The following is a 21,291-nucleotide window of genomic DNA, read 5'->3' on the forward strand; positions in this document are numbered from 1 at the left end:
CATGAGAGAATCCTCATTGGTGAAGCCCTGCTCTCCAGTATTTTAATTGTTGAATGCTGCCTCTATGGTGCCGACGCTCCTAGAGTTCAGGCACACTGTTCAGGCATCAAAGATTGCTGGACACGCAGTCGACTAACCATCCTCTCAGACATGGCACTTGTTCCATCGAGGAGGCGCTTGAGAGTTCAGGGAGCATGAACAGCTCTCACAACTAACAAGGCTAATCCCACCTTTGCGATAGCCTTCAGCTGTGAAGCAAGGGACAGCTGACAGTCAAAGGGGTGAAATTGACATTCATGAGAGAAGGTGCAGCAGGGCTCTGTCCTGTGAGAGCTTGGTAGGACAGACAGGCTGTCATGAGAGTCACAATATTTAAAGATGGCCTGGACGGCACAGTGGTCAGCACTGCTGCCTACGGCTCTTGAGGACCCGGGTTCGATCCCGGCTCTGGGTCACTGTCCGTGTGGAGTTTACACATTCTCCCCGTGTTTGCATGGGTTTCGCCCCCACAACCCAAAGATGGATGGCCATGCTAAATTGCCCCTTGATTGGAAAAAAAAATAATGGGTACTCTAAATTTATTTAACAACAGATGCCCTGAAGGGCTCACAGACACAAGCACCCCCGGCCTAGGGGCGAGCCCCGACCTGGCCCCCTCCAGCCCCGAACAATGCCAACCCCCCTAAAGCCCCCTCACCCCAGCCGAGGAGCAACCCCTGACCTGGCCCCCTCCAGCACCCCGAAAACCCCAGACCCCCTGAAGACACCCCCCCCCCCCACTCCACCAGAGCACAGGGCCAGATGCTACGGTGTCCTTGAGCAGATGCTGGTCAAGAAAACGCCTAATCCCCTCCTCACTTGCCCTCGGTAGCCATTGCTCCAGCTTCCGATTTTTGTAGCGGAACACTGAACGACGCCCGCGTGGCCTCTCGCTGGGGAGTCCGGTGACTCCTAGGACTTCACTCTAACTGATGAGATTGAAATGAATGCAAATTAGGCTTAATGAGCTTCTCGTCATTTTTGAGAAAGATCTGGATCTTGCCATCGTGACCGGGGCGGGTGAATTGCAAAATGGTTTATGCTCGGTGCAAATCTCGTTTTTGGTCTTTCCCACTATTTTCCCAGCACAACGGGATCGGAAATTGAGATATCCATTCAGTGTAAGCAGGTTAAACAGCTGGTGAAATCATGGCATGGACTAAATTGAGTCCAGTTAGGAAGTCTGGCGCCATGGAAATTTAAGATACAGTGATTTATCTTTATGCCTACCAAATTTACCCAGCCCATGGGGAGAACCCAATTGTATTTCTGCCAGTTTTGTGAATCTAGATGGGGGTGATTTCAGTATTCAGTTCTACAATAATATCAAAAAGATAGACAGGGAAAGACCAGCAGGACCATCAAAACTGCCCCCCACGCCTTGGCACCATCCCTAAACATTTCCAATTTTGTTGTTATAAAGTATTTTTCCGCTCAGTATTTATCCCATGACTGCAGCAGTTCAAGAAGGTGGCTCACCATCATCTTCTCAAGGGCAATGGGCAATAAAAATGCTGATCCAGACAGTGACACCCGGCATTCTGTGATAAGACTCTGTGCCTTTATATAACACTGCCTTATTTCAACCCTGATAACTAATGCAAATTATGTGGGCCATCCGATCAAAAAACCCTATTTGTTCTTTGTTCGTTGTCTACAAAGGACTATTTTCGGCAGAACATAGAACATAGAAAATACAGCACAGAACAGGCCCTTTGGCCCACGATGTTGTGAAGTTGCTGAGTTCAATAAGGAGCAGAAAACGTTAACAATTTTTCCCTTCCAAGCCACATGTGATGAAACCAATTGTGTTGCCCTACCTCCAACCTTAGAGAGACCATCTAAATCTGACTGAACATCCAACCTGAAGTCTTCCTGGTTTGCATGGTTCACCTACTGACTGATAAAACTCACTGAACAACCAGGGGAGCATCATCATTGTTTCAACCTGAGCCCAATCAAACAAACAAGAGCAACTCATATTTAAAATGTTGTTAGCAAAATGCTGAAAAATAAGAAGTTAAAAGCAGTTTTTTATGTCATGATGGAATGACAAAAATACACTGACAAAACGGAGTATAAACTAGGGGCCGGAGTATTCCACGCCTGCCCGCTGCAAGATCGCCACGGGTGGGATGCGGACCATGAAGGATCTAAATGGAGTTCCCAAACGTGCCCCCCCCCCACATATCCCACCCCGATTTAGTCATATAAAGTCCTGCTTGATGTTTATGAGCAGTAAACCTGAGGCAGAGGAAGCTGAGTATGAATATCAATGCTCCTCCAACTCTTGAACAACTCACTGGAGGAGGAGGCTCCACAAATATCCCCATCCTCAATGATGGAGGAGCCCAGGACATGTGTGCAAAAGACGAGGCTGAGGCATTTGCAATAATCTTCAGCCAGAAGTGCCGAGTGGATGATCCATCTCGGTCTCCTCCGGTGGTCCCCAGCATCACAGATATCAGTCTTCAGCCAATACGATTCACTCCACGTGCTATCAAGAAACGGCTGAAGGCACTGAATACAGCAAAGGCTGTGGGCCCTGAAAGTATCCCGGCAATAGTAATGAAAAGTTGTGCTCCAGAACTTGCCGCACCTCTAGCCAAGCTGTTCCAGTACAATTACAACACCGGCACCTACCTGGCAATGTGGCAAATTGCCCAGGAGTGTCCTGTACACAAGAAACAGGACAAATCCAACCCAGCCAATTACCACCCGATCAGTCTACTCTCCATCATCAGCAAAATGATGGAAGGAGTCATCAGCAATACTATCAAGCAGCACTTGCTCAGTAATAACCTGCTCACGGACGCTCAGTTTCGATTCCGCTAGGGTCACTCAGCTCACGACCTCATTACAACCTTGGTTCAGATATGGACATCAAGGCAGCATTTGACCAAGTATGGCATCAAGGAGCCTAGCTAAACTGGAGTCGATGGGAATCAGGGGGAAAACACTACACTGGTTGGATAAAGGAAGATGGTTGTGGGGTTGGAGGTCAATCATCTCATCTCTAGGACATCACTGCAGGAGTTCCTCAGGATAGTGTCCTAGGCCCAACCATCTTCAGCTGCTTCATCATTGATTCCCCTTCCACCATAAGGTCAGAAGTGGGGATGTTTGCAGATGACTACACAATGTTCAGACCCATTCCACGACTCCTCAGATAATGAAGCAGTCCATGTCCAAAGGCAACAAGATCTGGATAATATCCAGGCATGGGCTGACAAGTGGCGAATGTTACATTCACACTATACAAGTGCCAGGCAATGACCATCTCCCACAAGAGAGGATCTAATCTTGACATTCAATGGCATTACCATCGCTGAATTCCCCACATCCTGAGGATAACTATTGATCAGAAACTGAACTGGACTAGCCATATTAATACTGTGACTACCTGGGCAGGTCAAAGGCTAGGAACCCGATGGTGAGTAACTCACCCCCCCCCTCCCCAAAGCGTGTCCACCATCTACAAGGCACAAGTCAGAAGTGTAATGGAATACTCTCCACTTGCCTGGATGAGTGCAGCTCCAACAACACTCAAGAAGCTCAACACCATCCGGGACAATGCAGCAAAGCAGCCCACTTGATTACTCCTCCTCCCACAAACATTTAAACCCTCCACCACCGACAAACAGTGGCAGCCGTGTGTACCATCTTCGATTGATTGATTTGATTTATTGTCACATGTACTGAAGTACAGTGAAAAGTATTTTTCTGCGGCCGAGGGAACGTACACTGTACGTACATAGTAGACAAAAAAAGAATAATTAACAGAGAACATGACAAATGGTACATTGAAAAACAGTGATTAGTTACAGTGTGGAACAAGGGGGCAAACAAAGCAAATACATGAGCAAGAGCCGCATAGGGCGTCGTGAATAGTGTTCTTACAGGGAACAGATCAATCCAAGGGAGAGTTGTTGAGGAGTCTGGTAGCTGTGGGGAAGAAGCTGTTCCTATGTCTGGATGTGCGAGTCTTCAAACTTCTGTATCTTCTGCCTGATGGAAGGGTCTGGAAGAAGGCAATGCCTGGGTGGGAGGGGTCTCTGATAATGCTGTCTGCCTTCCTGAGGCAGTGAGAGGTGTATACAGAATCAATGGGAGGGTGGCAAGCTTGTGTGATATGTTGGGTTGCATTCACCACACTCTGCAGTTTCTTGAGATTTTGGACCGAGCAATTGCCATACCAAGCTGTGATGCAGCCGGATAGGATGCTTTCTATGGCACATCTGTAAACGTTTGTGAGAGTCGATGCAGACATACCAAATTTCTTTAGCTTCATAGGACGTAGAGACATTGTTGGGCTTTCTTGACTGTTGCATCAACATGAGTGGACCAGGACAGACTGTTGGTGATGGTGACCCCCAGGAACTTAAAGCTATCGACCATCTCTACTTCGGAGCCATTGATACAGACGGGAGTGTGTGTCGTGCTACGCTTCCTGAAGTCGATGATCAGTTCCTTGGACTTTCCAACATTTAGAGAGGTTGTTTGCGGTACACCATGCACCAAGCAATTTATCTCCCTCCTGTAGTCTGATTCGTCATCTACAAGATGCATTGTAGTAACTCACCAAAGTTCCTTAGACAGCACCTTCTAAACCCATGACCACTACCATCTAGAAGGACAAGAGCAGCAGATAGCTGGGAACACCACCACCTTGAGTTTCCCCTCCAAGTCACTCACTTGGAAATATATCGCTGTTCCTTCACTGTCGCTGGGGCAACATCCTGGACCTCCCTAACAGCACTGTACCTACTGTAGGATGTACCTACACCTCAAGGACTGCAGCGGTTCAAGAAGGCAACTCACCACCACCTTCTGAAGGGCATCTAGGGATGGGCAATAAATGCTGGCCTAAGCAGTAATGCCCACATCCTGTAAATTTAATATTTTAAAAAATCACTCATCATTACTGTTTGGATGTGCCTCGCTCATTTCAATTTCAACCTCCCCTTGCCAACTATATCACCCTTGTGCTAATTCAACTGCAAGCAGACCCCCCTTTTAAAACCTTCACCCAGGCAAATGCAGACACCAGGGGCTGCCCACAAGTACATGGTGAGAATCACAAACCACCAAAGAATGTGTGACTGAATGGTCGTCATCCTTCTGGTTACATCTTGCACTCAGCCAATCTCATTAAATGTTGGTTCCACCTCCAATTGGAGAGAGTGTTCGAACAGTATCAGCAAATACTGCAGTCTGATCTTGTTCTTTCAACACAGAACATAGAAAATACAGCAGAACAGGCCCTTCGGCCCACGATGTTGTGCCGAACTTTTGTCCTAGATTAAGAACAAACCAATCTACATCCCATCATTCTACTGTAATCCATCCAATAGCCGCTTGAAGGTCCCTAATGTTTCCGACTCAACTATTTCCACAGGCAGTGCATTCCATGCCCCCTCTACTCTCTGGATAAAGAACCTACCTCTGACATCCCCCTATATCTTCCACCATTCACCTTAAATTCATGTCCCCTTGTAATGGTTTGTTCTACCCGGGGAAAAAGTCTCTGACTGTCTGCTCTATCCCCCTGATCATCTTATAAACCTCTATCAAGTCTCCCCTCATCCTTCTCCGTTCTAATGAGAAAAGGTAGAGCACCCTCAACCTTTCCTCATAAGACCTACTCTCCATTCCAGGCAACAATGAATCAATGAAATTTAATGAAGTTCGAAGGTAATGTATTATGTGAGCTGGTAACGACCAATTCTGCCTCACATTTCCCTTAATGAATACAGACCACTGTAATTAATTGGCTATAAGCTCCTTCAAACATTCTGAGGATGTGACAGGCACTATATAAATGCAAGATCTTTACTAAATAATTTTGCAGAACATCTTGTAATTTTCCACATTTTGACATTCGAAGGTGTCCAGTTAGCTCAGAATAAGCCGGTGAAACTGTAAGAAGTTGGGGTTTCCATATCCTGGCAAATAAATGCCAAGGAGTCAGATTGATCCTTCACACATAATTGAAATACTGTGGATGCCGGATATCTGAAATAACAGAAGATGCTGAAAATATGCAACAGGTTTGGTAACATCTGTAGTGAGAGAAAAAAAATTGAAGTTTCAGGTCGTGACTTTTCATCGGTACCAGGTTCGGAAACGTTAACTGCTTTTCTCTCCAAAGCTACTGCCAGACCTGCTGGGTATTTCCAGGAGAGACAGAGATTTGAGGAGAGAATTCCAGAGCTTCGGACATAGAAAGCACATAATGGTCGGGTGAAACACTCAATTGCCAGTTTTTAAATATTTGTCACTTGCATGTGTGATGGAAAAGTATCCCTTGTCAATGATACGTGACATTTGCGCTGTTGCCATAGCTCATTTTCCTGTTTTAACAGAAACAATGCATGCTTCCAAACTACTGGAGGTATGTTAAATATCCGCAATGTATACAGTATACAGGAGGTTGAGAGTAGTGAGGTCATGAGTAAGGTTTCAAAGTTGCAGGAGTATACCGGCAGGCAGGAAGGTGGTTTAAAGTGTGTCTTCTTCAATGCCAGGAGCATCCGGAATAAGGTGGGTGAACTTGCGGCATGGGTTGGTACCTGGGACTTCGATGTTGTGGCCATTTCGGAGACATGGATAGAGCAGGGACAGAAATGGTTGTTGCAGGTGCCGGGGTTTAGATATTTCAGTAAGCTCAGGGAAGGTGGTAAAAGAGGGGGAGGGGTGGCATTGTTAGTCGAGGACAGTATTATGGTGGCAGAAAGGACGTTTGATGAGGACTCGTCTTCTGAGGTAGTATGGGCTGAGATTAGAAACAGGAAAGGATAGGTCACCCAGTTAGGGGTTTTCTATAGGCCTCCAAAAAGTTCCAGAGATATAGAGGAAAGGATTGCAAAGATGATTCTGGATAGGAACGAAAGCAACAGGGTAGTTGTTATGGGGGACTTCAACTTTCCAAATATTGACTGGAAACGCTATAGTTCAAGTACTTTAGATGGGTCCGTTTTTGTCCAATGTGTGCAGGAGGGTTTCCTGACACAGTATGTAGATAGGCCAACGAGAGGCAAGGCCATATTGGATTTGGTGCTTGGTAATGAACCATGACCGGTGGTAGATTTGGAGGTAAGTGAGCACTTTGGTGATAGTGACCACAATTCGATTACGTTTATTTTAGTGATTGAAAGGGATAGGTATATACCGCAGGACAAGAGTTATATCTGGGGGAAAGGCAATTATGATGCGATGAGGCAAGACTTAGGATGCATCAGATGGAGAGGAAAACTGCAGGGGATGGGCACAATGGAAATATGGAGCTTGTTCAAGGAACAGCTACTGCGTGTCCTTGAAAAGTATGTACCTGTCAGGCAGGGAGGAAGTGGTCGAGCGAGGGAACTGTGGTTTACTAAAGCAGTCAAAACACTTGTCAAGAGGAAGAAGGAGGCTTATGTAAAGATGAGACATGAAGGTTCAGTTAGGGCGCTCGAGAGTTACAAGTTAGCTACGAAGGACCTAAAGAGAGAGCAAGAAGAGCCAGGAGGGGACATGAGACGTCTTTGGCAGGTAGGATCAAGGATAACCCTAAAGCTTTCTATAAATATGTCAGGAATAAAAGAATGACTAGGGTAAGAATAGGGCCAGTCAAGGACAGTAGTGGGAAGTTGTGCGTGGAGTCCGAGGAGATAGGAGAGGTGCTAAATGAATATTTTTCATCAGTATTCACACAGGGAAAAGACAGTGTTGTCAAGGAGAATACTGAGATTCAGGCTACTAGACGAGAAGGGCTTGAGGTTCATAAGGAGGGGGTGTTAGCAATTCTGGAAAGTGTGAAAATAGATAAGTCCCCTGGGCCGGATGGGATTTATCTTAGGATTCTCTGGGCAGCTAGGGAGGAGATTGCTGAGCCTTTGGCTTTGATCTTTAAGCCATCTTTGTCTACAGGAATAGTGCCAGAAGACTGGAGGATAGCAAATGTTGTCCCCTTGTTCAAGAAGTGGAGTAGCGACAACCCCGGTAACTATAGACCAGTGAGCCTTACTTCTGTTGTGGGCAAAGTCTTGGAAAGGTTTATAAGAGATAGGATGTATAATCATCTGGAAAGGAATAATTTGATTAGAGATAGTCAACACGGTTTTGTGAAGGGTAGGTCGTGCCTCACAAACCTTATTGAGTTCTTTGAGAAGGTGACCAAACAGGTGGATGAGGGTAAAGCAGTTGATGTGGTGTATATGGATTTCAGTAAAGCATTTGATAAGGTTCCCCACGGTAGGCTACTACAGAAAATACGGAGGCATGGGATTCAGGGTGATTTAGCAGTTTGGATCAGAAATTAGCTGGCTGGAAGAAGACAAAGGGTGGTGGTTGATGGGCAATGTTCAGACTAGAGTCCAGTTACTAGTGGTGTACCACAAGGATCTGTTTTGGGACCACTGCTGTTTGTAATTTTTATAAATGACCTGGAGGAGGGCGTAGAAGGATGGGTGAGTAAATTTGCAGATGACACTAAAGTCATAGAGTATCATAGAATTTAAAGTGCAGAAGGAGGCCATTCGGCCCATTGAGTCTGCACCGGCTCTTGGAAAGAGCACCCTACCCATAGTCAACACCTCCACCCAACACTAAGGGCAATTTTGGACACTAAGGGCAATTTATCATGGCCAATCCACCTAAACACATCTTTGGACTGTGGGGGGAAACTGGAGCACCCGGAGGAAACCCACGCAGACACGGGGAGGGTGTGCAGACTCCACACAGACAGTGACCCAAGCCGGAATCGAACCTGGGACCCTGGAGCTGTGAAGCAATTGTGCTACCCACAAGGCCTATGGTGTGTTGGCCTTTATTGGTAGAGGGATTGAGTTCCGGAGTCATGAGATCATGTTGCAGCTGTACAAAACTCTGGTACGGCCGCATTTGGAGTATTACGTACAATTCTGGTCACCTCATTATAGGAAGGACGTGGAAGCTTTGGAACGGGTGCAGAGGAGATTTACCAGGATGTTGCCTGGTATGGAGGGAAAATCTTATGAGGAAAGGCTGATGGACTTGAGGTTGTTTTCGTTAGAGGGAAGAAGGTTAAGTGGAGACTTAATAGAGGCATACAAAATGATCAGAGGGTTAGATAGGGTGGGCAGTGAGAGCCTTCTCCCGCGAATGGAAATGGCTAGCACGAGGGGACATAGCCTTAAACTGAGGGGTAATAGATATAGGACAGAGGTCAGAGGTAGGTTCTTTTCGCAAAGAGTGGTGAGGCCGTGGAATGCCCTACCTGCAACAGTAGTGAACTCTCCAACATTGAGGGCATTTATAAGTTTATTGGATAAGCATATGGATGATAATGGCATAGTGTAGGTTAGATGGCTTTTGTTTTTTGACTTCCCATGTCGGTGCAACATTGTGGGCCGAAGGGCCTGTACTGCGCTGTATCGTTCTATGTACTAATGCTACCGTGCTGCCCCAGTCGGTGGAGTTGTGGACAGTGCGGAAGGATATTACAAGTTACAGAGGGACATAGATAAGCTGCAGCGCTGGGCTGAGAGGTGGCAAATGGAGTTTAATGCAGAAAAGTGTGAGGTGATTCATTTTGGAAGGAATAACAGGAAGACTGAGTACTGGGCTCATGATAAGATTTTTGGTAGTGTGGATGAGCAGAGAGATCTCGGTGTCCATGTACATAGATCCCTGAAAGTTGCCACCCAGGTTGAGAGGGTTGTTGAGAAGGCGTATGGTGTGTTAGCTTTTATTGGTAGAGGGATTGAGTTTCGGAGCCATGAGGTCATGTTGCAGCTGTACAAAACTCTGGTGCAGCCACATTTATAGGAAGGATGTGGAAGCATTGGAAAGGGTGCAGAGGAGATTTACCAGCATGTTGCCTGGTATGGAGAGAAGATCTTATGAGGGAAGGCTGAGGGACTTGAGGCTGTTTTTGTAGAGAGAAGAAGGTTAAGAGGTGACTTAATTGAGGCATACAAGATGATCAGAGGATTAGATAGGATGGACAGTGAGAGACTTTTTCCTCGGATGGTGATGTCTAGCACGAGGGGGCATAGCTTTAAATTGAGAGGAGATAGATATAGGACAGATGTCAGAGGTAGGTTCTTTACTCAGAGAGTAGTGAGGGCGTGGAATGCCCTGCCTGCAACAGTAGTGGACTCGCAAACACTAAGGGCATTCAAATGGTCATTGGATAGACATATGGACGATAAGGGAATAGTGTAGATGGGCATTCGAGTGGTTTCACAGGTCGGCGCAACATCGAAGGCCGAAGGGCCTGTACTGCACTGTTATGTTCTATGTGTGATGGTAAACTCCACCATTCTGCCCTGTTCTTGATTTCATCGTTTTGTTTCAAGGGCACCGCAGTGAAGTTGAAACTTCCACAGAAGCCTTGTATGCAGCAACGAGACATGAAGGATTCAATGACGCTGTCCGAGGAAGAATCCTGGCAGGAAATTACTTCCTTTTAAAACAGTGAGGCAGCTTCTTCCCAGCTTTGATGCTGTTGGTTTTAATGTGGTTTATCTCTTATCATGTGGGTCAAGTACATGACACCGGATAATCTTTAACATGTAGACAAAATTAAAATTTCTGCAATTTTAATTCAATAACGGTATTAATTAAATCTGCACTTCTAATTTGCATGTTAGTTGGTCTCAGTTGAAAGAACTCTGGCGTCTGATCAGAAGGTAGTGAGCATATAATTTAGACTAACACCACAATGCAGTACTGAGGAAGTAGCTCATTGCTGGAGGTGCTGTTCTTGAGATAAGCTGTCTGGTTGTTATGGGATCACGGTAAAGTCCCAAGGAATTGTTTAATAAGGATTTTCATGGTGTCCTGATTTTAAAAAATTCCCTCAACAGAAACCGCAGAAAACAGATTATTCATCTGTATTTCATACATGAAACAGTCTGAGACACTTCGGGTGGCACGGTGGTGCAGTGGTTAGCACTGCTGCCTATGGCGCTGAGGATCCCGGTACAATCCCAGCCCCGGATAACTGTCTGTGTGGAGTTTGCACATTCTCCCTGTGTCTGCTTGGGTTTCATCCCCACAACCCAAAGATGTGCAGGTTAGGTGGATTGGCCATGCTAAATTGCCCTTAATTGGAAAAAAATAATTGGGGTCTCTAAATTTATTTTCAAAAATAATCTGCGACACTTAGAGAGGCATGGTGAGGTGCTATAAAGATCAGAGAATTCACTCTTAGATTTTAAAATAAAAAATATTAATTTGTTCAGTTTCTGCACACAATTCAGCTATCCGGTTATTCATTAGGGCTGGAGAGAGGAATCACATAGGCTACTGTCTGTTTTAAATATTGTCATCTTCATGTTGGAACATTGCGCTTTGTCTAAAAGTTTGTTGTCATTTCTTTATGATATAAATATTCTTTTATTTCCTTGTTGAATTCTCTCAGGAATTATGATCACTATTTTATAAAAGCCCAGAGAGTGAGACGCCTCATTGCCAATGATTTTCTGAAGGTATTTGGATCCGGTGTTGATGTCCTTCTTACACCCACAACTCTCAGCGATGCTGCCACTTATCTTGAGTTTATCAAAGAAGATAACAGGACAAGGAGTGTCCAAGAGGATATTTTCACACAATCTGTAAACCTAGCAGGTGTGCACGTCACTTTACATACCAGACTCAGAAGATTTTTAATTTTAAAAGCAAATTATTGTGGTTTCTGGAATCTGAAACAAAAACAGAAAACGCTGGACAATCGCAGCAGGTCTGACAGCGTCTGTGGAGAGAGAAGTGAGCTAACGTTTCGAGCTGAGCTTTGACAAAGTGTCACTCAGGCTCTGAAGCTTGTTATTTGGAGATGTAATTTTAAAAATATATTTCACAGTACTTTCCATGCATTACTTCCCATTGACAATTGGGACGACATGGTGGTGCAGTGGTTAGCACTGCTGCCTCACAGCGCCAGGGACCCAGATTCGATTCCGACCTTGGGTGACTGTGTGGTGTTTGCACATTTCCCCGTGTCTGCGTGGGTTTCCTCCGGGTGTTCCTGTTTCCTCCCACTGTCCAAAGATGTGCAGGTTAGGTGGGGTTACGAGGATGGGATGGGGGAGTGGGCATAGGTAGGGTGCTCTTTCAGAGGATCAGTGAAGACTCAATAGGCCGAATGGCCTCCTTCTGCTCTGTGGGAGTTCTAGCATATTTAATTTTGTTTGCTCTCCATTAACGAAAATACTCTGCCATCAAAGGAAAACTGCTTACATCGCTACAGCCTAGAGATTCCATTGTTGGTGTAATTTGGGTGGGAATGACTATCGGTGGGATCTGTAACTAATACAACTAATATGCTTTTTGTATCTAATTTTCCATGGTCAATATATTGGCATAATTAGGGTATAGAGTTGAACAGGTGTAGGGAGTACATGGTGGTAGGAGCACAAGATTACACATCTATTAAATTCAAAAGGACATGCACAATTTAGAAGGTGTGTCTGGATTGGGGGCTAAAATTCTAAAAGCCTTTTTTATAAAAAAACCTAAAAGGAAATTTGAATCCATTAGTAGACTGAAGACGCAGGTGACCCAGGAGAGCGAATTAATGAACAACAAAATTAAGCCATTGTGTCCAAAGGTCCCCAGGTAGATACTGCGCAGTATTGTCCTCAATTCACCTCGCAGGTGATGCTGCAATAAGTGTAGGAGCATGACATTTGCCGTTGATGCTCCACAGCTCTATCCCCATAGGTAATTATTTCAGCATGGCTGTAAGGAGGTGGTATTAAGTGTCAAGCCTCCGAGGGATTGCTAATGTTGACTGGTTGTGCCAGCCCAGTGCTTTGTAGTGACTGCAGTTATCCCTGAAGCTTTCAGCACACCTCCAGGCCAGCCGTGATGCTGATCCAATGAAAACCGTTACCCGCAGTTATTTCAAGATCTGCAAGAATGATTGGCGAGGCCAGGAATTGGGGGGCATCAAACTGAAACATGTGCAAGGGAGCGGAAACAATGCAAGAATTCCATGACGTCCTGTGGTATGGGAGTACTGGGAGGAATTTAGCGATATACAGAGCAATGTCTGAGAACAACATGAAGGTTATGCTTGTATTGGGTGGGTGAGGATGGTATAGGGTAAAGGGGAACTGAGTGGGAGTGGGGTACAGAAGGAGAGGCAAAAGCCAATATGGGGCAATGTTGGAGGACTGGAGTCTGACAGTGTTTTGGGGAAGGGGAGTATTCTTACTGCATTTTCCTATGCATAATTGGTGAGGACATTTGAAGTAGTATTCAGAGTGTTGAGAACCTGTCTTCAAAAGGGAGTTGATGTGTTCATGAGTGTCCTCGAGGTCAATCCTAAAATGGGTGCTTCTACCTGCCAGGGATTTTTAAAAAAATTTCATTATAAAAATACTGAAAGTAAAATGGTCGGAATTTTTAAGTGTGCAACTTGTAAAACGCTGATAGAACTAGATCATTTTATCTACAATGAGTTAGTTAATTCTGAGTGTTACCATTGACAAGAAATTGAACTGGACCAGCCATATAATCCTGTATAGCCTTATTCTCCAGACATCAACACTGCACTAGAAAAGTAGCTTTGCACCCAAGGTGATTCATTTTAAGGTCAGCGACCAAATTTTCTTTTTATTTGTTCTAAAAATATGCATGTCACTGGCTAGGCCAGCATTTGTGCCCATTCCTAAATGCCCTTAAGAAGATGGTGCCTTCTTGAATTTCTGTAGTCCATGTGGTATAGGTTACCCACAGTGCTGTTAGGGAGGCAGTTCTAGGATTTTGTCCCAGTGACTGTGCAGGAACGGCGATATAATTCCGAGTCAGGACAGCAAACCCAATAGCAGCTTCTAAGAGCTGGTCCCTGCTGAATTTGGAACAAGAGAAATTGGCAGATCTTGTTTATTAACTACAGCAGGCAATGAGAAATCCATTTGTGTTCTCATATAATGGGCACTTTAAAATTAATCAGATTTATAACTAAAAGGACAATGTTTCCACTAAATATTTGAAATCTGCTTCCAGTGAGAGATGCGTCTGTCCAGTAAACATAGAAGTAGGCTGCAAGTGTTGGGCACACTGGATAAGTGGGGCTTGTTCAAGGATCAGCTACTGCGTGTTCTTGATAGGTATGTACCGGTCAGACAGGGAGGAAGGCGTCGAGCGAGGGAACCGTGGTTTACCAAGGAAGTGGAATCTCTTGTTAAGAGGAAGAAGGAGGCCTATGTGAAGATGAAGTGTGAAGTTTCGGTTGGGGCGATGGATAGTTACAAGGTAGCAAGGAAGGATCTAAAGAGAGAGCTAAGACGAGCAAGGAGGGGACATGAGAAGTATTTGGCAGGAAGGATCAAGGAAAACCCAAAAGCTTTCTATAGGTATGTCAGGAATAAGCGAATGACTAGGGAAAGAGTAGGACCAGTCAAGGACAGGGATGGGAAATTGTGTGTGGAGTCTGAAGAGATAGGCGAGATACTAAATGAATATTTTTCGTCAGTATTCACTCAGGAAAAAGATAATGTTGTGGAGGAGAATGCTGAGCCTCAGGCTAATAGAATAGATGGCATTGAGGTACGTAGGGAAGAGGTGTTGGCAATTCTGGACAGGCTGAAAATAGATAAGTCCCCGGGACCTGATGGGATTTATCCTAGGATTCTCTGGGAGGCCAGGGAAGAGATTGCTGGACCTTTGGCTTTGATTTTTATGTCATCATTGGCTACAGGAATAGTGCCAGAGGACTGGAGGACAGCAAATGTGGTCCCTTTGTTCAAAAAGGGGAGCAGAGACAACCCCGGCAACTATAGACCGGTGAGCCTCACGTCTGTAGTGGGTAAAGTCTTGGAGGGGATTATAAGAGACAAGATTTATAATCATCTAGATAGGAATAATATGATCAGGGATAGTCAGCATGGCTTTGTGAAGGGTAGGTCATGCCTCACAAACCTTATTGAGTTCTTTGAGAAGGTGACTGAACAGGTAGACGAGGGTAGAGCAGTTGATGTGGTGTATATGGATTTCAGCAAAGCATTTGATAAGGTTCCCCACGGTAGGCTATTGCAAAAAATACGGAGGCTGGGGATTGAGGGCGATTTAGAGATGTGGATCAGAAATTGGCTAGCTGAAAGAAGACAGAGGGTGGTGGTTGATGGGAAATGTTCAGAATGGAGTACAGTCACAAGTGGAGTACCACAAGGATCTGTTCTGGGGCCGTTGCTGTTTGTCATTTTTATCAATGACCTAGAGGAAGGCGCAGAAGGGTGGGTGAGTAAATTTGCAGACGATACTAAAGTCGGTGGTGTTGTCGATAGTGTGGAAGGATGTAGCAGGTTACAGAGGGATATAGATAAGCTGCAGAGCTGGGTTGAGAGGTGGCAAATGGAGTTTAATGTAGAGAAGTGTGAGGTGATTCACTTTGGAAGGAATAACAGGAATGCGGAATATTTGGCTAATGGTAAAGTTCTTGAAAGTGTGGATGAGCAGAGGGATCTAGGTGTCCATGTACATAGATCCCTGAAAGTTGCCACCCAGGTTGATAGGGTTGTGAAGAAGGCCTATGGAGTGTTGGCCTTTATTGGTAGAGGGATTGAGTTCCGGAGTCGGGAGGTCATGTTGCAGCTGTACAGAACTCTGGTACGGCCGCATTTGGAGTATTGCGTACAGTTCTGGTCACCGCATTATAGGAAGGACGTGGAGGCTTTGGAGCGGGTGCAGAGGAGATTTACCAGGATGTTGCCTGGTATGGAGGGAAAATCTTATGAGGAAAGGCTGATGGACTTGAGGTTGTTTTCGTTGGAGAGAAGAAGGTTAAGAGGAGACTTAATAGAGGCATACAAAATGATCAGGGGGTTGGATAGGGTGGACAGTGAGAGCCTTCTCCCGCGGATGGATATGGCTGGCACGAGGGGACATAGCCTTAAACTGAGGGGTAATAGATATAGGTCAGAGGTAGGTTCTTTACGCAAAGAGTAGTGAGGCCGTGGAATGCCCTACCTGCTACAGTAGTGAACTCGCCAACATTGAGGGCATTTAAAAGTTTATTAGATAAACATATGGATGATAATGGCATAGTGTAGGTTAGATGGCTTTTGTTTCGGTGCAACATCGTGGGCCGAAGGGCCTGTACTGCGCTGTATTGTTCTATGTTCTATGTTCTATATCTTTTGAAAGAACCGAGTAATGAGATTAATAGCTGCATTGATAGAAACACTGTCCTTGATGATAATACCTCACAGCCTAGCCTTCCCAATCGCCCACCTTTAACCACCCACCCCCCACCCCTCACCTCCCATCACTGAACCCCAGCCTCTGTACACAGCCTCCCAATTCCCCAGCTCTCCATTCAGTTTAGGACCTCAGCAATTTCTGCCATCTCCGCATCCTCCTTGAAATGAAATGAAAATGAACATAAGAACTAGGAGCAGGAGTAGGCCATCTGGCCCCTCGAGCCTGCTCCACCATTCAATGAGATCATGGCTGATCTTTTTGGACTCAGCTCCACTTTCCGGCCCGAACACCATAACCCTTAATCGTTTATTCTTCAAAAAACTATCTCTATCTTAAAAACATTTAATGAAGGAGCCTCAACTGCTTCACTGGGCAGGGAATTCCATAGATTCACAACTCTTTGGGTGAAGAAGTTCCACCTGAGCTCAGTCCTAAATCTACTTTGTTATTTTGAGGCTATGCCCCCTAGTTCTGCTTTCACCCGCCAGTGGAAATAACGTGCCCGCATCTATCCTATCTATTCCCTTCATAATTTTATACGTTTCTATAAGATCCACCCACATCCTTCTAAATTCCAACGAGTACAATCCCAGTCTACTCAACCTCTCCTCGTTACCCAACCCCTTCCGCTCTGGGATTAACCTAGTGAATCTCCTCTGCAGTGCCAGTACATCCTTTCTCAGATAAGGAAACCAATACTGAACTTAACACTCCAGGTGTGGCCTCACTAACACCTTATACAATTGCAGCATAACCGCCCTAGTCTTAAACTCCATCCCTCTAGCAATGAAGGACAATATTCCATTTGCCTACTTAAACACCTGTTGCACCTGTAAACCAACTTTTTGCGACCCATGCATCAGCACACCCAGGTCTCTCTGCATAGCAGCATGTTTTAATATTTTAGCATTTAAATAATCATCTCTTTTGCTATTATTCCTACCAAAATGGATAACCTCACATTTGTCAACATTGTATTCCATCTGCCAGACCCTAGCCCTTTCACTTAACCTCCAAATCCCTCTGCAGACTTCCGGTATCCTCTGCACTTTTTGCTTTATCACTCATCTTAGTGTCGTCTGCAAACTTGGACACATTGCCCTTGGTCCCCAACTCTAAATCATCTGTGTAAATTGTGAACAATTGTGGGCCCAACACTGAACCTTGAGGGACACCACCAGCTACTGATTGCCAACCAGAGAAACATCCATTAATCCCCACTATTTGCTTTCTATTAATTAACCAATCCTCTGTCCATGCTACTACTTTACCCTTAATGCCATGCATCGTTATCTTATGCAACAATCTTTTGTGTGGCACCTTGTCAGAAGCTTTCTGGAAATCCAGATATACCACATCCATTGGCTCCCCGTTATCTACCGCACTGGTAATGCCCTCAAAAAATTCCACTAAATTAGTTAGGCACGACCTGCCCTTTATGAACCCATGCTGCGTCTGCCCAATGGGACAATTTCCATCTAGAGGCCTCGCTATTTCTTCCTTGATGATAGATTCCAGCATCTTCCCTACTACCGAAGTTAAGCTAACTGGCCTATAATTACCTGCTTTCTGCTACCTCCTTTTTTAAACAGTGGTGTCACGTTTGCTAATTTCCAATCCGCCGGGACCACCCCAGAGACTAGTGAATTTTGGTAAATTATCACTAGTGCATTTGCAATTTCCCTAGCCATCTCTTTTAGCACTCTGGGATGCATTCCATCAGGGCCAGGAGACTTGTCTACCTTTAGCCCCATTAGCTTGCCCATCACTACATCGTTAGTGATAACAATCATCTCAAGGTCCTCAGCTGTCATAGCCTAATTTCCATCAGTCACTGGCATGTTATTTGTGTCTTCCACTGTGAAGACCAACCCAAAAAATCTGTGCAGTTCCTCAGCCATTTCCTCATCTCCCATTATTAAATCTCCCTTCTCATCCTCTAAAGGACCAATATTTACCTTAGCCACTCTTTTTTTGTTTTATATATTTGTAGAAACGTTTACTGTATGTATTTATATTCGGAGCAAGTTTACTCTCATAATCTATCTTACTCTTCTTTATAGCTTTTTTAGTCGCTTTCTGTTGCCCCCTAAAGATTTCCCAGTCCTCTAGCTTCCCACTAATCATTGCCACTTTGTATGCTTTTTCCTTCAATTTGATACTCTCACTTATTTCCTTAGATATCCACGGTCGATTTACCCTCTTTCTACCGTCCTTCCTTTTTGTTGGTATAAACCTTTGCTGAGCACTGTGAAAAATCGCTTGGAAGGTTCTCCATTGTTCCTCAACTGTTTCACCATAAAGTCTTTGCTCCCAATCTACCTTAGCTAGCTCGTCTCTCATCCCATTGTAATCTCCTTTGTTTAAGTGCAAAACACTAGTGTTTGATTTTACCTGCTCATCCTCCATCTGTATTTTAAATTCCACCATATTATGATGGCTCCTTCCGAGAGGATCCCTAACTATGAGATCATTAATCAATCCTGTCTCATTACACAGGACCAGATCTAGGACCACTTTTTCCCTCGTAGGTTCCATTACATACTGTTCTAGGAAACTATCGCGGATACATTCTATAAACCCCTCCTCAAGGCTGCCTTGACCGACCTGGTTAAACCAATCGACATGTAGATTAAAATCCCCCAAGATAACTGCTGTACCGTTTCTACATGAGTCAGTTATTTCTTTGTTTATTGCCTGCCCCACCATAATGTTACTATTTGCTGGTCTATAGACTATTCCTATCAATTACTTTTTCGCCTTACTATTCCTGATTTCCACCCAAATGGATTCAACCTTATCCTCCATTGCACCGATGTCATCCCTTACTATTGCCCAGATGAAAATCGCTTATTGTCACAAGTAAGCTTCAATGAAGTTACTGTGAAAAGCCCCTAGTCGCTGCATTCCGGCGCCTGTTCGGGGAGGCTGGTACGGGAATTGAACCGTGCTGCTGGCCTGCCTTGGTCTGCTTTAAAAGCCAGCTATTTAGCCCAGTGTGCTAAACCAGCCCCTTGTTAACAATGATGGCTTATGGATAATCACGATTGCTTAGAACATGGGCAGATGTCAGCCCAAGTAAACACCTTGTTAAAGATGAATAACGTAGTGATTTAGATTGATATTCCTCCGCTTCACTTGATCAATTTTACATAACCTGTTTTCAGTTTTAACTGGATCAAAAGTAGAACAGATTGTGTATGGTCAGTGTGGTTCAGGATCAGTAAGGACCTGATGGACCAAATGTCATCTTTTCTTCTGTGACAGAAGGCCAGCATGGACACAATGGGCTAAATGGCCTCGTTCTGTGTTGTAGTTATTCGATGATTTTGTATGTTCCAGATTTTTTTCACTGTCCATTTCAGTCAGGGAATACCACAAAATGAAGCAACTGAAAGAAAAGGAAATAAAGTAACAGTATTATGAGGTCAAAACAGATTTTATTTTCATCTTGCCTTTCAGGTCTGCCAGCTGTAACAGTCCCTACTGTTCTATCAAGAAGAGGACTGCCACTCGGCATTCAGTTTATTGGACAAGCCTTTCGTGATAAGCAACTCCTGACAGTTGCCAAATGGTTTGAGCAACAAATAAATTTTCAATGCATTAACCTCCAGGGACTGTTAAATAATTGTGATGAGCTTCACAAACCTGATATCTCCAAAATTGTGATGGCTCCGACTGTTTAAAAGCATAAATGTTTGAAATGACTGTTTCTTTTAAAAATTGAAGCTTGGATGTTACAAACACTGTGTATGTTTTAATATTGCAAGGTGGAATGGGAAGCTTGTAAGTAATTTTTTTTAAATTTGTGTTTCTCTTTTTCTGCCTGTGGGAACCAGAGTTGGAAAAATATCTTTAATCAGCTTTTTGTAGTCAACTGCCAGGAAAGTCAAATGGACGCCGGTTGCTATGGTAGATCATTAACACTGTGTTTGTGAGCCCCATGAGGTTATGTGGGTTAGCAGCTATATTGGGACACCGGTATGGAATCCAATCTATTCAGGAAGATGCAAGAGCAGCTGCTCCAGTCCCCAAAGTTCCAGATAACATCTTGGACAAGAACACCCCACTGAATTATGTTGAGCAGCCAGCTCAGATGATCCAAGATCTTTCATGGAAACGCAATTCTGTAGAGAGTTACCAGAAGAAGTAGGCCATTCAGCCCATCGTGTCTGCACCGCTATTCAAAGAGATCATGACTGATCTGAACGGGAGGTATTTCTCTTCCCCCCCTCCCCCGTCTATTCTGTCAGAACTCCTGAGGTTTGATTTGACATGAATCTTCACACCCTGATGGTCATCCGAAACCCGTGAAAGAAGCTTCCCTTTGGGGAAAAGAAATCTCGCGTTTCAACCTGTCCAACTGACATGTCTAGCCAGTCAACAGTAGTGTTGCGAACCCGAAGGTAATTGACACGTCATAGCGAAAGCACACCGCTAATAGCCAGTGGTACATTATTATGTTGTGCCTACTTTACATGGAGCTAACTCAATACTTATTGGAAAAGGAAGCAATTGTCTGCCTGACTGCTTTATCCTTCTGCTGATATGTGTCTGCCCATCTGTTGTACAATGTAGGAAATCATGCCACACAGCGTAGCTCCCAGTTCTTCATCAGGTTACAGTGCATCTCAGTTTTTGTTTCTGAGTTGTTTTTTTAAAAAAAACAATTAAATAAATATTTATATTTGGTGAAACCTGTTCATTTAGTTGCATATATGCTGCTCACATTCTCTCAAATGCTTAGAGACTAAGTTTGGCTGATATTCTATGGAGGGAAGATGATGTATTTCATAGAATCATACAGCACAGGAGACCATTCAGTCCATCATGTCTGTGCCAGCTCAGTGGAAGAATTGTCCCATCCCCTCTTTCCCAATAGCTCTAAATTTTCTGCTTTCAAATATTTATCCAAACCCCTTGAGTCAGTGACTTGAATCTATTTCTACCAGATTATCATCATTTGTTGTTTAAAGAAATCTCCTCATTTATCCTTTGTACTTTGTCAGTTACTTTATTTCTGTGTCCTCTGGTATCCACTGTCTTGCCAGTGGAAAGTTTCCACTGGCAACGGCTTCA

The 21,291-nt window shown here is 44.4% G+C and overlaps 1 protein-coding gene across 3 annotated transcripts in view; it reads left to right on the forward strand.

Moving 5' to 3' along the window:
- The window catches only part of qrsl1 (glutaminyl-tRNA amidotransferase subunit QRSL1), an 86,468-nt gene extending 65,559 nt beyond the window's left edge, over positions 1-20,909 (forward strand). For all 3 annotated transcript variants that reach the window (XM_072499920.1, XM_072499921.1, XM_072499922.1), the window contains 3 exons: positions 10,362-10,479; positions 11,429-11,634; positions 19,675-20,909. In XM_072499920.1, the coding sequence (XP_072356021.1) occupies positions 10,362-10,479; positions 11,429-11,634; positions 19,675-19,898 (548 nt within the window). In that variant the 3' untranslated portion in view covers positions 19,899-20,909. The remainder of the gene's footprint in view (positions 1-10,361; positions 10,480-11,428; positions 11,635-19,674) is intronic.
- Positions 20,910-21,291: the final 382 nt, after the last annotated feature.

Source organism: Scyliorhinus torazame, chromosome 4 (assembly GCF_047496885.1).
Source record: "Scyliorhinus torazame isolate Kashiwa2021f chromosome 4, sScyTor2.1, whole genome shotgun sequence".
NCBI classification, from domain to species: Eukaryota; Metazoa; Chordata; class Chondrichthyes; order Carcharhiniformes; family Scyliorhinidae; genus Scyliorhinus; species Scyliorhinus torazame.